The following is a 13443-nucleotide window of genomic DNA, read 5'->3' on the forward strand; positions in this document are numbered from 1 at the left end:
GAAAAGAGACATCCAGGTTCAGGAAGCACAGAAAGTCCCAAATAGAATCAACCCAAAAAGGACCACACCAAGGAATATTGTAATTAAAATGGCAAAAATTAAAGATAAAGAGAGAAATTTAAAAGCAGCAAGGGAAAAAACAAACAACAAGTTACGTACAAGGCAAATCCCATAGACTATGAGCTGACTTTTCAGCAAAATTATGCATGCTCAAGGAGTGGCAGGATACATTTAAAGTGTTAAAAGAGGAAAACCTACAACCAAGAATACCCAACAAGCGTTTTCTTCACATTAAAAAAAAAGAGAGCAAAAGTTTTACAGACAGGAAAAAGCTAAAAATGAGTTCAGCACCACAAAACCAGCTTTAAAAGAGATGTTTAAAAGACTTCTCTAAATGGATAAGACTCCCAATAGCTAGAAATATGAAAATTTCATTAGCAAAGAAAAAAAATCTCATTAGTAAAGGCAAATATACAGTAAAGGTAGTAGATAAACCACTTATAAAGCTAGTGGGAATTTCAAAGACAAAAGTAGTAAAATCTCCTATATCTACAATAAGTAGTTAAAGGATATGAAAAACAAAAGGATCTAAAATGTACTTCAAAAACAGTAAGTGGGGTGGTGGTGGGGGGGAATGCAGGCTTGTTAAAATGTGTTCAAATACAAGAGATCAGTAACTTAAAATAATCATGTATTTTACATAGATTGCTATATTTAAACCTCATGGTAACCACAAACCAAAAAATCTATAATAGATACACACACTCAAAGATACAGGAATCCAAACATAATACTACATATAATCATCAGATAAGAAGAGAAGAGAGCAAAAGAAGAAGAAAGGAACAAAAGAGAGCCATAAAAACAACCCCCAAACAATGCACAAGATGGTAACAAGGACATACCTATCAATAATTACTTTAAACATAAATGGACTAAATGCTCCAATCAAAAGACACAGATTGGCTAAATGGATCCAAAAACAAGACCCCCATATATGCAGCCTACAACAGATTCATTTCAGCTCTAAAGACACATGCAGCTTGAAAGTAAGGGGATGGAAAAGATATTCCATACACATGGAAATGAAAAGAAAGGTGGGGTAGCAATATTTATATCAGACAGAATAGACTTTACAACAAAGACTGCAACAAGAGACAAAGAAGGACATTACTTAATGATAAATGGATCCATACAATGAGACGATGTAACAATTGTAAATACATATGCACGTAAAAAGGAGGACCTAAATATACAAAGCAAATATTAACAGACATAAAGGGCGATTAATCTACAAAATAAGGGGACTTCCCTGGTTGTGCAGTGGATAAGACTCCATGCTCCCAATGCAGGGGACCTGGGCTCGATCCCTGGTCAGGGAACTATATCCCACGTGCATGCCACAGCTAACAGTTCATATGCCACAACTGAGGAGGCTGTGTGCTGAAATTAAGGAGCGGGCGAGCCCCAACTAAAGGATCCCTGGAGCCACAACTAAGGAGCCCACGTGTACAACTAAGACCTGGCGCAACCAAATAAATAAATAAATAAATATTTTAAAAATCTACCACAGAAGAGGCAAAAATGTACAATGGGGAAAAGACAGCCTCTTCAATAAATAGTGTTGGGAAAACTAGACAGCTACATACGAAAGAATCAAACTGGACTACTTTCTGCACCACATACAAAAATAAATTCAAAATTGATTAAAGACTTAAATCTAAGACCTGAAACTATAAAACTTCTAGAATAAAACATAAGCAGTATGCTCTTTGAGTTCAGTCTTAGTAATATTCTTTTGGATATCTCACCTCAGGCAAGGGATACAAAAGCAAAAATAAAGAATAGGGACCATAGCAAACTAAAAATCTCTTGTGCAGCAAAGGGAACTATCAACAAAACAAAAAGACTACTGAATGGGAGAAGATATTTTCAAATGACATATCTGACAAGGGGTTAATATCCAAAATATACAAAGAACTCATATAACTTAAAAAAAAAAAAAAACCTACTTAAAAATGGGCAGGGCTTCCCTGGTGGTGCAGTGGTTGAGAGTCCGCCTGCCGATGCAGGGCACACGGGTTCGTGCCCCGGTCTGGGAAGATCCCACATGCTGCGGAGCAGCTAGGCCCATGAGCCATGGCCGCTGAGCCTGCACGTCCGGAGCCTGTGCGCCGCAACAGGAGAGGCCACAACAGTGAGAGGCCTGCGTACCGCAAAAAAAAAAAAAGGGCAAAGACATTTTGCCAAAGAAGATACATAGATGACCAACAGGCACTTGAAAAGATGCTCAACATCACTAACCATCAGGGAAATGCAAATAAAAACCGCAATATCACCTCACATCTGTCAGAATGGCTATTATCAAAAAAAAAACAAATAACAAGTGTTGGCAAGGATGTGGGAAAGAGGGAACCCTCATGCACTGTCGGTGGGAATGTAAACTGGTACAGCCACTATGGAGAATAGTATGGGGATTCCTCAAAAAATTAAAAATAGAGCTACCATATGATCCAGCGATTCCACTTCTGGGTATTTATTGAAGAAAACAAAAAACTAATTAGAAAAGATATATGCACCCCTATGTTCATTGCAGCCAAATTATGGAAGCAACCTAAGTGCCCATCAATAGATGAGGATAAAAAAGGTGTGTGTGTGTGTGTGTGTGTGTGTGTGTGTTTAATGGAATATTGTTAAGCCATAAAAAAGAATGAAATCTTACCACTTGCAGCAGAATGGGGATGGACCTAGAGGGTATTACGCTAAGTGAAAATAAGTTGGACAGAGAAAGAGAAATACTCATGATTTCACTCATATGTGGAATCTAAACAGCAAAACAAATGAACAAACTTAGTCAAACAGAAATAGAGTTGTAGATACGGAGAACAAACAAATAGTTGTCAGAGGGGAGGAGGTTGGGGGGAAAAAAGAAAGAAGTGAGGCAGATTAAAAGGTACAAACTTTCAGTCACAAAATACATGAGACATGATTATGAAATGTACACTTGGGGTATATAGTCAGTAATTATGTAGTATCTTTGTATGGTGACAAATGACAGCTAGATTTATCATGGTGATCATTTCTAACTGTACAGAAATATTGAATTACTATGTTATGTCTTGATACCAACATACTGTTTTAGATCAATTATACTTCACAAACAAAGAAACAAACTCACACAAAAGAGATCAGATTTGTGGCTACCAGAGGTGGGGGTTTGGGAAAGGGGTGAATTAGATGAAGGTGGTAAACAGGTACAAACTTCCAGCTGTATGATAATAAGGACTAGGGATGTAATGTGCAACATGATAAAGATAATTAATACTTCTGTACATTATATATAAAAGTTGTTAAGACAGTAAATCCTAAGCGTTCTCAGCAAAAGGAAAAAATATATTTTTTCTATTTCTTTCATGTTGTATCTCTACAAGATGAGGGATGCTCAATAAACCTATTTTCATAATCATTTCAGGATGTATATAAGTCAAATCATTATGCTGTACACCTGCTGTATGTCAATTAAATCTCAGTAAAACTAGAAAAAAATATATCTGCACTCTGATTTAAAAACAAAGAAACAGAATCATCAAATCAAACTGAAAATTGTCCTCCACAGGAGACTGGCTGCTGTGGGGAGCTTGGTTGCTGAACAGCACCTGAGCCTATTTCTGGTGGCAACTACTATGTCTGTCCTCTCTTTCCTTCCGGCTTCCCTATTCCTTCTCTTTCTCCTCTCCCTTTTTCCTTCCTCTTCTATTCTTCCTTCCTACTCGCTCTGACATTGGCCCCCATGTACACTGCTTCATCTAGCATGGTGCAAGGGATTTTAGGCCTCACCAAAGCCAACAGAAAAAGACTGTCCTGAGTGAGTTACGTTGAATTCAACAGACAACTTTATGGGAGGCTCTGAGATTGCCTCAATGATGCCCATAAAACACCTTCTTACTGGAGAACCTTACCCTTTTGGGGAAGTAATTTTGAGCAAGGAAAGGAGTTGGGGGATGCTTTTTTTTTTTTTTTAGTTGATTTGTCCACCAGGGAAAAAGACTGCCTAAACAAAATCTGCTGATGAAGTCACAGAATGACTCCACCTCTGGAATGAGCTTCATTTTCATGTATTTTGTAAGAAATTTAGCTCTCAGTTGAGAATTCAGTCACTCTACCTACTTAACGGCAAGATGATATGGTTCTTTTTTTTTTTTTTTTTTAAGTACCTGGGGTAAGACGGGAATAAAGACACAGACCTACTAGAGCATGGACTTGAGGACATGGGGAGGGGGAAGGGTAAGCTGTGACAAAGTGAGAGAGTGGCATGGACATATATACACTACCAAACGTCAAATAGATAGCTAGTGGGAAGGAAGCAGCCACATAGCACAGGGAGATCAGCTCAGTGGTTTGTGACCACCTAGAGGGGTGGGATAGGGAGGGTGGGAGGAGGGAGACGCAAGAGGGAAGAGATATGGGAACATATGTATACGTATAACTGATTCACTTTGTTATAAAGCAGAAACTAACACACCATTGTAAAGCAATTATACTCCAATAAAGATGTTTAAAAAAAGAAAATAATAAGAAGCACAATCTAGTCATATATTAAAAGGCTAATACACCAAAAAAAAAAAAAAAAGATGATATGGTTCTATCAGACCAAGAGTCTAAACAAACATGAGATTCTACCAAGGTCAGAAATGCTGCACTTCAAGCCAAAAGATCTCTCTTGGGCTTTATTGTTTTGACTTGTAACTATAAATTTGTCTAAATGTCCAATTATGTTATCAAACAAAGCACCCATCCCTACAGTACAGCATCCTCTGAAGCAACAGGAGTCCTAGATGTACCTTTGGCGATTCTCTAATTTTTCTGCCACTCTGATTTCCACAGGACTTTAAATTGCTTCCCCTGAGATCAAGCAACACAAGATGGTTTTGGAAGTGCTGAACTCAGCGCATTATAACATCACCAGCATGGTGACCGAAGTTGCACCTGTTGCCAGCGTTTCAATCCTGCTGCTCACTGGCTTTCTTCTCTTGGTTTGGAATTATAAAAACACATCCTCATTACCAGGTAACACAGTCATTTAGTTCTGTATCTCCGGAGACTGTTTCCTTGGGCTTTTCGTCCATGAGGGTAAAGGAAATATGCAAAACAGCGAAGAGTAAACCTGAGGAGATGGCTGAAGCCCACAGCATATTAGCAAATGAATTCAGGTGAATATTTTTCTACCAATTATCTGTACATGTTAAATGAAAGCACTAAAAAATATATCAGATAACCCCTTCCAGTCAGCAGTTTGTTTTGGTAAGATGCATACAGGTCTTTTGTCTCCTTAGGTAGGTTTATTCCTAGATATTTTATTCTTTTTGTTGCAATGGTAAATGGGAGTGTTTTCTTAATTTCACTTCCAGATTTTTCATCACTAGTGTATAGGAATGCCAGAGATTTCTGTGTGTTACTTTTGTAGCCTGCTACTTTACCAAATTCAATGATTAGCTCTAGTGGGTTTCTGGTAGCATCTTTAGGATTCTCTATGTATAGTATCATGTCATCTGCCAACAGTGACAGCTTTACTTCTTCTTTTCCAATTTGGATTCCTTTTATTTTTTTTCTTCTCTGATTGCTGTGGCTAAAACTTCCAAAACTATGTTGAATAAGAGTGGTGAGAGTGGGCAACCTTGTCTTGTTCCTGATCTTAGTGGAAAAGGTTTCAGTTTTTCACCACTGAGGATGATGTTGGCTGTGGGTTTGTTATATATGGCCTTTTTTATGTTGAGGAAAGTTCCCTCTATGCCTACTTTTTGGAGGGTTTTATTATAAATGGGTGTTGAATTTTGTCGAAAGCTTTCTCTGTATCTAGTGAGATGATCATATGGTTTTTCTCCTTCAATTTGTTAATATGGTGTATCACGTTGATTGATTTGCATATATTGAAGAATCCTTGCATTCCTGGAATAAACCCCACTTGATCATGGTGTATGATCCTTTTAATGTGCTGTTGGAAGATGGAATTGGCACAAGTATCCTTTAAAGTAAGTTTAAGATGGAGTGGAGCAAGGTACAATTCCAGGGTTTTTTTTTTTTTTTCATTCAAATTCATTCCAATTTTGCTCTAAAGGTGATAATGTCTCTGGAATGCCTTCTGTACTCCTTTCTGTCTCCCTCCCACTTTGCCTCATCCATGTCCTCTGTCCTCTCCCTTTCTTGAACCTATTCCTTCTCTTTATCCCATTCTTTATTTTCTTTTATTTTGGGGCATGGTGGTGATGATGGTGCCACCACAAGGGGTGGATGGGACCTGGACAGTGGAAGAAAAATTGGGATCATTATAGTTCCCTTGAAAACCTAAAAAAAACTTCCACAAGGCTCTGTGGATCAATCAAAAGTAGAGTATAATATAATTATCCAGATAATTCCAGTAGAAACCCCATCACTCCACACTACCAGATTAACTCAGAATTCTCAGAAATATCAGACTTTTTTTAGTTTTCAGGGAAAACTCCTCATAGCAGGCATCTGTCCTCAGTTCCATAAGATATCCGATAAGGCTTTATTTCAAGAGCAGAGTCATTACACACTTTCAAGCATCGTGGGCCTCTTCACAGAGTGATGTCAAGTGGGAGTGTGGCGCTGCTGCAAAGTGCCCTGGGTCTGGATTCTCTATCGTTTTCCAGAGAACTGTCTGTCTCTCTGCTCAATTCAGCCTGATATTTTAGTTTACTTTAAGGCTCAATGGAATGGAATGTTTAGTTTGTTTTGTTCTCTACTCCTGATGGGGGTCTGAAGGAAGACTGTTCCACAGTCTTTTAACTTGAACCCCTTCCCCACCACTGCTCCTTCCTCACTGGATTTTTCCTCCCCCAGTGGGCACCCAAGTCAGGGTCCGTGAAAGGTGGAGGTGAGGGAGGAGGTATTTTTTAACAACTCCCCCCAGATGTTTATGTTGCAGGTGATGGTAGAACTCCCTTGGACCTTTGGGGAGGGGCAAACACAAGAACTGGCATCCTTGAAGCCCTGGACCAGGAGCCTAGGTGGTAGCTCACTCTGTCTACCACCTCTGGGCTGGGGACATCATGCTGTCATACACTGAGAGTCTAGGACACTATCACATAGTCCTGTGGTTCTCAGCCCTGCCTGAGGACGGTCCCCATGTGGGTTTTTGGTTTTTTAACATCTTCCCAGGTGGCTTTCCTGAGCAGTCAGGGTTGAGAGCCACGGAATGGAGCCCGACCCGTTCATTTGACACAAGGGGAAACTGAGCCTCAGAGAAGGGCTCTGCCTTGTCCAGGCAAACCGTTGTGACAAGTATGAGTAACTGTGGAGTTCAAACTCCTCATTTCACGGGGGAGGGGTTAAAGCCACAGAAGGGAGACGGCTTACCAGCATCTCAACTGGAAGGAAAGTGGCAATAGGGGGAGCAGGGGGACCACCAGGAAGACCTAAATCCCAGGTAGATGATCATTTTGCTCCCAGGGAGCTTCTAGTTCCATGCTTTCCTTGGGAAAAGGTGAGGTCTGGTCAGAACCTTCTAGTTCTAGAAACCTCTGGCCCAGGCTGACATCCCGCGACTCCTGGTTGGGGAAGGGAAGGTGAGGACACTGGCCTTGTTGGATGGGTCTTGCTGACCAATACTTCTGAACTCCTTTGGCCAGATCCCTCCAATCACTGGCTCTCTGGGTTCTTAACTTTATACATATGGGGAATCTCAGGGTCAGTGAAGCCAAAGAGTTGAGAGGGTACAATGAGCCAAAGCCCTCTAGTAAGTTACAGTTTTCAAAGCAGTTTCACACCCACTTTCTCTTGTGAACCTCTGGGCACTCTGGTGAGTTGAGTGTGTTGATGCCTATTTTACAGATGAAGAAACTGAGACTTAAGAGGCTAGGTGTCCATAACTAGTAAGTGATGAAACTGGGACTCAAATCTAAGTTTCTTAAACCCACACTTACTGAGAGGCCCTGCATTATCAGGTGATGGGGACAGGGGGGTCGAGGAGTGTGCAAAGGTGACACACATAGGCAGAGGACTTAGTGCCAGCGAGGGCCGTGAGGGTTCGGAGAGGAAAGAATCGTTCCTATTTGGGGGTTCTGTAAGCTTCAACTTGGGGAAACTGCCCCAGTTCACTGATCTCTGCCAGGATTACAGTTACCTGGCACCTGGCAGCTCTCCCTCCCCCAAGGATACAGGGCGATGCCCAACCTTGCACATGGGTCCTCTACCCCAGAGGCCCTCTCTGCCCTGGGCACCACATTCTTTATGGGAGCACTGGAAAAAAAAGGACATGGCAATAGTCTCCTTTTGCCCATTAAAAATACAGAAAATGCACAAATAAACATGTCATCACAGACCAGGACAAGAAGTAGGATGTTAGCAGCATCCTAGAAACTCCTCTTGTGCCTTTTCAATCATACCCTCTCTCATCCCCAGAAATAAACAATCTTCTATTTCTTAATGATCGCTCCCCTGCTTTTTTATAGATTTTTCACCTAATTTCATATTCCAAACAACGTACTTTAGTTTTGCCTGGTTTTACATGCTTTAGCAATAGAATCCTACATTATTCTTCTGTCTTGCTTTTTTGCTCACTTTTTTGCCTGTGGGTTTCATCCAGGTTGTGGCATGCAGCTGCAGTTCATATGGTATGCAGTTATATGAACACCCCATGCTTTAATCTCCCATTCTACTGTTGATGGACATTTAGGGTGTCTCTAGCTTGGGGTTACTGTGAACAGTACTGCTATGAACATTCGTGTGCACAGGGTTCTCTAGGGTGTACACCCGGCATGGAACGTAACAGCTTCTTGATTAGGACAGAGGGTGGGAGGCCCCAGCTGTTGGCTTCATGGAGGCCATCTCTGCACAAAAATGCAGTGAAGTATTTACTGCTCCTCTGAGGTGTGCAAGAGACTCCTGCACTCACACATGCCTAGATGAGCATTCCCAAATCTGAGCAGAGAGCAGTGTAATGTGGACACAACCAGAGTATTTCCCTAATATTCTAACAAAATTTCTCCCTTCCTAGAGCATTCTTCTCTCCAACTGGAAGGTATAAGATATACATGTAACTGAAAGGATGATACTGTATGATAACTATTTCATTTTGTGCTTTTTTTCACATTCCTTTTTCCCTGCCCAGGATCTGATAGGGACCTAGTTATACTTATCATACCATCACAGGTCTAACTTGGAGCTATATCTATACCTAGAAGGGTCTCAGTGTTTGTTGGATGAATTAAGCTGACATAAGATGGATCGCTAAGGACTCAAAACTCTAATTCTCTCTGGTTAGAACACTCAGGTTCTCAACCCCTAAGGGAGTTCAACACAATCACAATCTCCCTTGTTCAGGAGATACAGCTCTCCACTTTCATATTTTAAATTAGAATGGTGGTTCCCAAATACTAAGACTTTCTACATGGCACTAAACTTTTACATAAAAACTGAAAAGTGAAGCCTTGATTTGTATGTCTTTGTTCCTCATGGCCCTAGCATATGAAGTAAATGTTTGTTGAATAAGTCTATTCCCAAATAGACAGACGTTTGACTTCACGTGGACTAAATGTATGAAAAATAATATATTTTTCCATTTTTATCAAAATGTAAATACACCTAAAATATTCTAAATAAGGATAATATTTAAAATTTCATGCTTTACACAAGTCTAATTAACTTTTAAAATTCATTCAGGAAATATTTATTGACAGTCTACAATGTTTCAAGCTGTAAACATTCAGCAAAGTACTTTGTTATTATGCATAATATGTCAGTTGATAAGAGGTCAGTATATCTGATGATCTTTTAAGGAAATATGTATACAATCAAATCAGCTTGTTTAATTCTTTTAAGAACTTAATGAAATTATTTTAATATAAAGTCAGTCATCTATTCATAGTACTATTAGAACAATCCTAAGATTAAGACCCCCTGACCAAAGAAACTAAAATTCGTTTTGGTTCTGTAGACATTAACAAAGACCTTCACTTTAGAGACAAAAAAGCAGTCTTGTCCACATTAACCCAGCTACTTCAGATTAAGGAGTAATCCTTGTTTGTCAAATTTGGGGTTAAACTTCCAATTTAGATGATTCATGCAAAAACTTAGGTTATGTAGATTATTACAGAGCTCCAGACCAGGCAGTGAGAGTACTGTACTGTCTCAGACAGTTGTGTGAGTTTTGGCTCCACAACTATTTCACTGACAGAACGGAATTAAAGTAGTAAGATATAGAAATGGTATAACTTTACAATAAAACTCCTAAAACCACTCCAACAAGCTTTTGACGAACTTTTCACCACCACCACTAAAATCAAGCTACCAAGTTCGTTCTCTGATACAAGCAACAGCAACTCCCCTGGCTGCTCACCAGATGCACAGTCTTCACAATTCTGTCATCGTCTGCATCAGCAAGGGTGTAAGGGCCATGGCTCTTCACTAAAACCACGTCACTGGACTCAGACTCTGGTCTAGACACTGATCAGACCCACTGGTCATTCCTCAATGCTTAGCTTTATTTTGTCTCATGAGATTTAGCTTAAGATTCTCTTCTTAAACCAAATCCTTTTGAAGGAAAAAAAAGAGGAATGGATGTTTTTTGTTTGGACATTGCCTTTGCAGACCATGTTTCTCACAGTTAAACAGATGACACCAAAACCACAAACTAATTCAAACCCACCCATTCCGTTGACTGGTGCTTTCAAACCCAAAGTTTTCAGACAAAACTAGGCAGCCAGACAGATCTATCAGCTTGTCACCTGTCCTGGTTTTCATGCCTGCTACCAGAGGGACTGATTGACTTGTATTTGAAACTCACTGACACCGTTTAACACAGCAAGAATAGACAACTACTCCAGTCCATTTAGAATGAAATGACTGAGATCAAGTGGAACTGGAGTACTGTGTATTCTGGAATACTTCTTACTTGGAGCAGTGAAGAGCCTCATGTTATGCTTATGTTGTTTTTTAAATCATTTTCCTTTTTTCTTTCTAAGTAATTCACCTATATGTCAGAAGATTAAAAGAACATTTAGATAAAAAAGAACAAGAACAGCAGTAATTTAAAGCAATTGCTCCTTTTGGTGTTGAGGAAATACTGATTGTAATCTGATGACTTTCCTAGGTCCTGGCTATTTTCTGGGAATTGGGCCCCTCATTTCCTACTGCAGGTTCTTCTGGATGGGGATCGGTGGTGCCTGCAATTACTACAATAAGACGTATGGAGAATTCATGAGAGTCTGGATATATGGAGAGGAAACTGTCATTATTAGCAAGTAAGCCTGTTAATAATCAAAGACATATTTTTAATATCAAGGCTGGGATTTTTCCTTTTAAAAAACAAACTGATTTTGATATCTTGCTGTCTTTGTTTCGAAGACTATGTTTTTACTACTTAAAGGAACGTGAGTGATTTCCAGGTAAAAATCTAAAACTGTAGACAAGTGGAATAACTGGGCTTTGCTTGAAGCCAAAGGTACATAGATAAAGAACTCTGGAAAGTTGAGAAATCATTCAAAATCTCCCTAAGCAGTGAATGTAGAAACTTAGATCCAGGTCATTTGGCTTTGACAAAACATACTTAGAGAGAGGTATTAACTTTTTGCTTTCCTAAGTTGTTAGTCTTATCTCTACCATAAGCATAAAACAAACAAACAAAAAAGAACAGTAACAGAAGCAAAAGCCTGAGACAGAAAAATCTGACTATCAATTTGCTGTCGTGTTTCTAATGCCAGGCTACCAAGAAATTCTAGGAGGGTAGACAGTGAAGAAGGCGCCATTCATAACACTGCTATCCCATTGGTGACTCTGTGCCAGTGTCCTTGCTGAGTGATTTTACATAAATCAGAAAGAATATTGCCGGTTAAAAGAAATGGTGTTCCCCCAATTCCCCCTGCTCTGTTATATTTTCTGGATAACTAGCAGATTGAATTCACTCCAGGGTTAACAAAATGTGCATCCACTGTGAAAAACTAGGCTTGTGAAATATTAGTTTTCTTATTGATTGGTCATAGAAAATGGAGAGTTTAAAAGAGAGCACACCTCACTAGATGTTCTAAACATTCAGCTCTCTTTCTTAGATTGTCAGCAAAGCTAGCTTCAAACTGTCTCATTCATGACTTTTTTATACTTATAATCCCTGACAGGATTTACATACAAACTAAGACTGACCAGAAGGTTTTACTGATTTATCAGAATTGTTCAGATACACACTATTGCCCAAAAGTAAGTAAAGCAATTCTAGAAACTACATTGATTGTTTTCAGGCCAAGATAATGAACATCATTTCATAAAACACCATGATGAACTCAAAGCCTAATTCCTTGAACCAAATACATGAAAGAAGGGGCCAGGGGAGAAAAATGTTATTCTTCCAAATATTTCTTACTATCTTAAAATGTTATTTTCAACCAAACTAATATCTCGGTTTTTGCCTTTTTTTTTTTTCATTTCACTCAGTATGGTGTTGTAAAAGTTTGAAGAGTAGCTAAGGCAGACCATGTTACACATCTAACCATAAATAGCTTCAGGTGGAAATGTCATTTCATTGGGTTCACAGTGAAACACCCCAGTGCAGCGGTTCTCAGATGGTGGCCCCCAACCAGCAGCATCCACATATCTGGGAACTTGTGAGAAATGCCCATCCTTGGGTCCCACCCTGACCCACTAAATAAGAAAATCTGGGGGCGGGGCCCAGCGATCTGTTTCCACGAGCCCTCCAGGTGATTCTGAGGCACACTCCAGTTTCAGATCCACTGCTCTAATGGCGAGGCCAGAGTTACTCTTGGATTTTACTTCTCTGGGTCTATGGAGCTCTGCCTAGTCAAATTTAAGTGAATTTGATATGCTCTCATTTTCAAAATCAACACTTTACTCACTTGTTTAACTGACTAGAGCCTCAAAAATGTCCTGGAGCAGATGGCAATTGGGCTTGGAGGACTGGGACACTGCCTTCTGCTCTTTGATCCCCCAGCACAGCAAGTTGCCTTCCAGCCCTCCTCAAGTCAGTGTCTGCCTTCCCTGTCACCCCCTTCCCTCAGGTACAGGCAAAGGGACCTGCAGGATATTCATCCAAAAGGATAACACCTGCAGCTCAGGATCTAGAGCAGTGCTTCTCACCCGGGCTGCACATTAAAGTCACCCAGGGAGCTATTCAAAACCCCACTGCCCAGGCCACAACCCAACTGTTACAGTCTCTTGATGGGGTGGACCCAGGCATTGGTAGTGTTTAGAGCCCCAGGTGATTCCAATGTGCTGCAGAGCTTGAGGGAGGAGAGAAGGTAAGAAGCTTCTGGGGCAGGGGGCCTTTCCCTGGGGTTGGGGAAACACCTAAGCAGGTTGGAGGGGTTCTAATTTTCTTACCCTTAAGTGTAGCTCAGGTGGTGGGAGTGCAAGACTAGACCTGGAGGGAAGAATGAAGCACGTGAGAAAGGACCAGAGGCCCAGGACAGAAATTGC

General features: G+C 40.2%; 1 protein-coding gene across 1 annotated transcript in view; it reads left to right on the forward strand.

The window, feature by feature from the left end:
* Positions 1 to 4890: 4890 nt before the first annotated feature.
* LOC307049971 (aromatase-like) overlaps positions 4891 to 13443 on the forward strand; it is a gene marked incomplete at its 3' end in the record, with an annotated part of 32174 nt that continues 23621 nt past the window's right edge. Inside the window, exons 1-2 of the mRNA XM_079699712.1 lie at positions 4891 to 5067; positions 11111 to 11261. Of these exons, the coding sequence (XP_079555838.1) occupies positions 4923 to 5067; positions 11111 to 11261 (296 nt within the window). The 5' untranslated portion in view covers positions 4891 to 4922. The remainder of the gene's footprint in view (positions 5068 to 11110; positions 11262 to 13443) is intronic.

Source organism: Hyperoodon ampullatus (assembly GCF_949752795.1).
Source record: "Hyperoodon ampullatus genome assembly, chromosome: 3".
In the NCBI taxonomy this organism is placed as follows: domain Eukaryota; kingdom Metazoa; phylum Chordata; class Mammalia; order Artiodactyla; family Ziphiidae; genus Hyperoodon; species Hyperoodon ampullatus.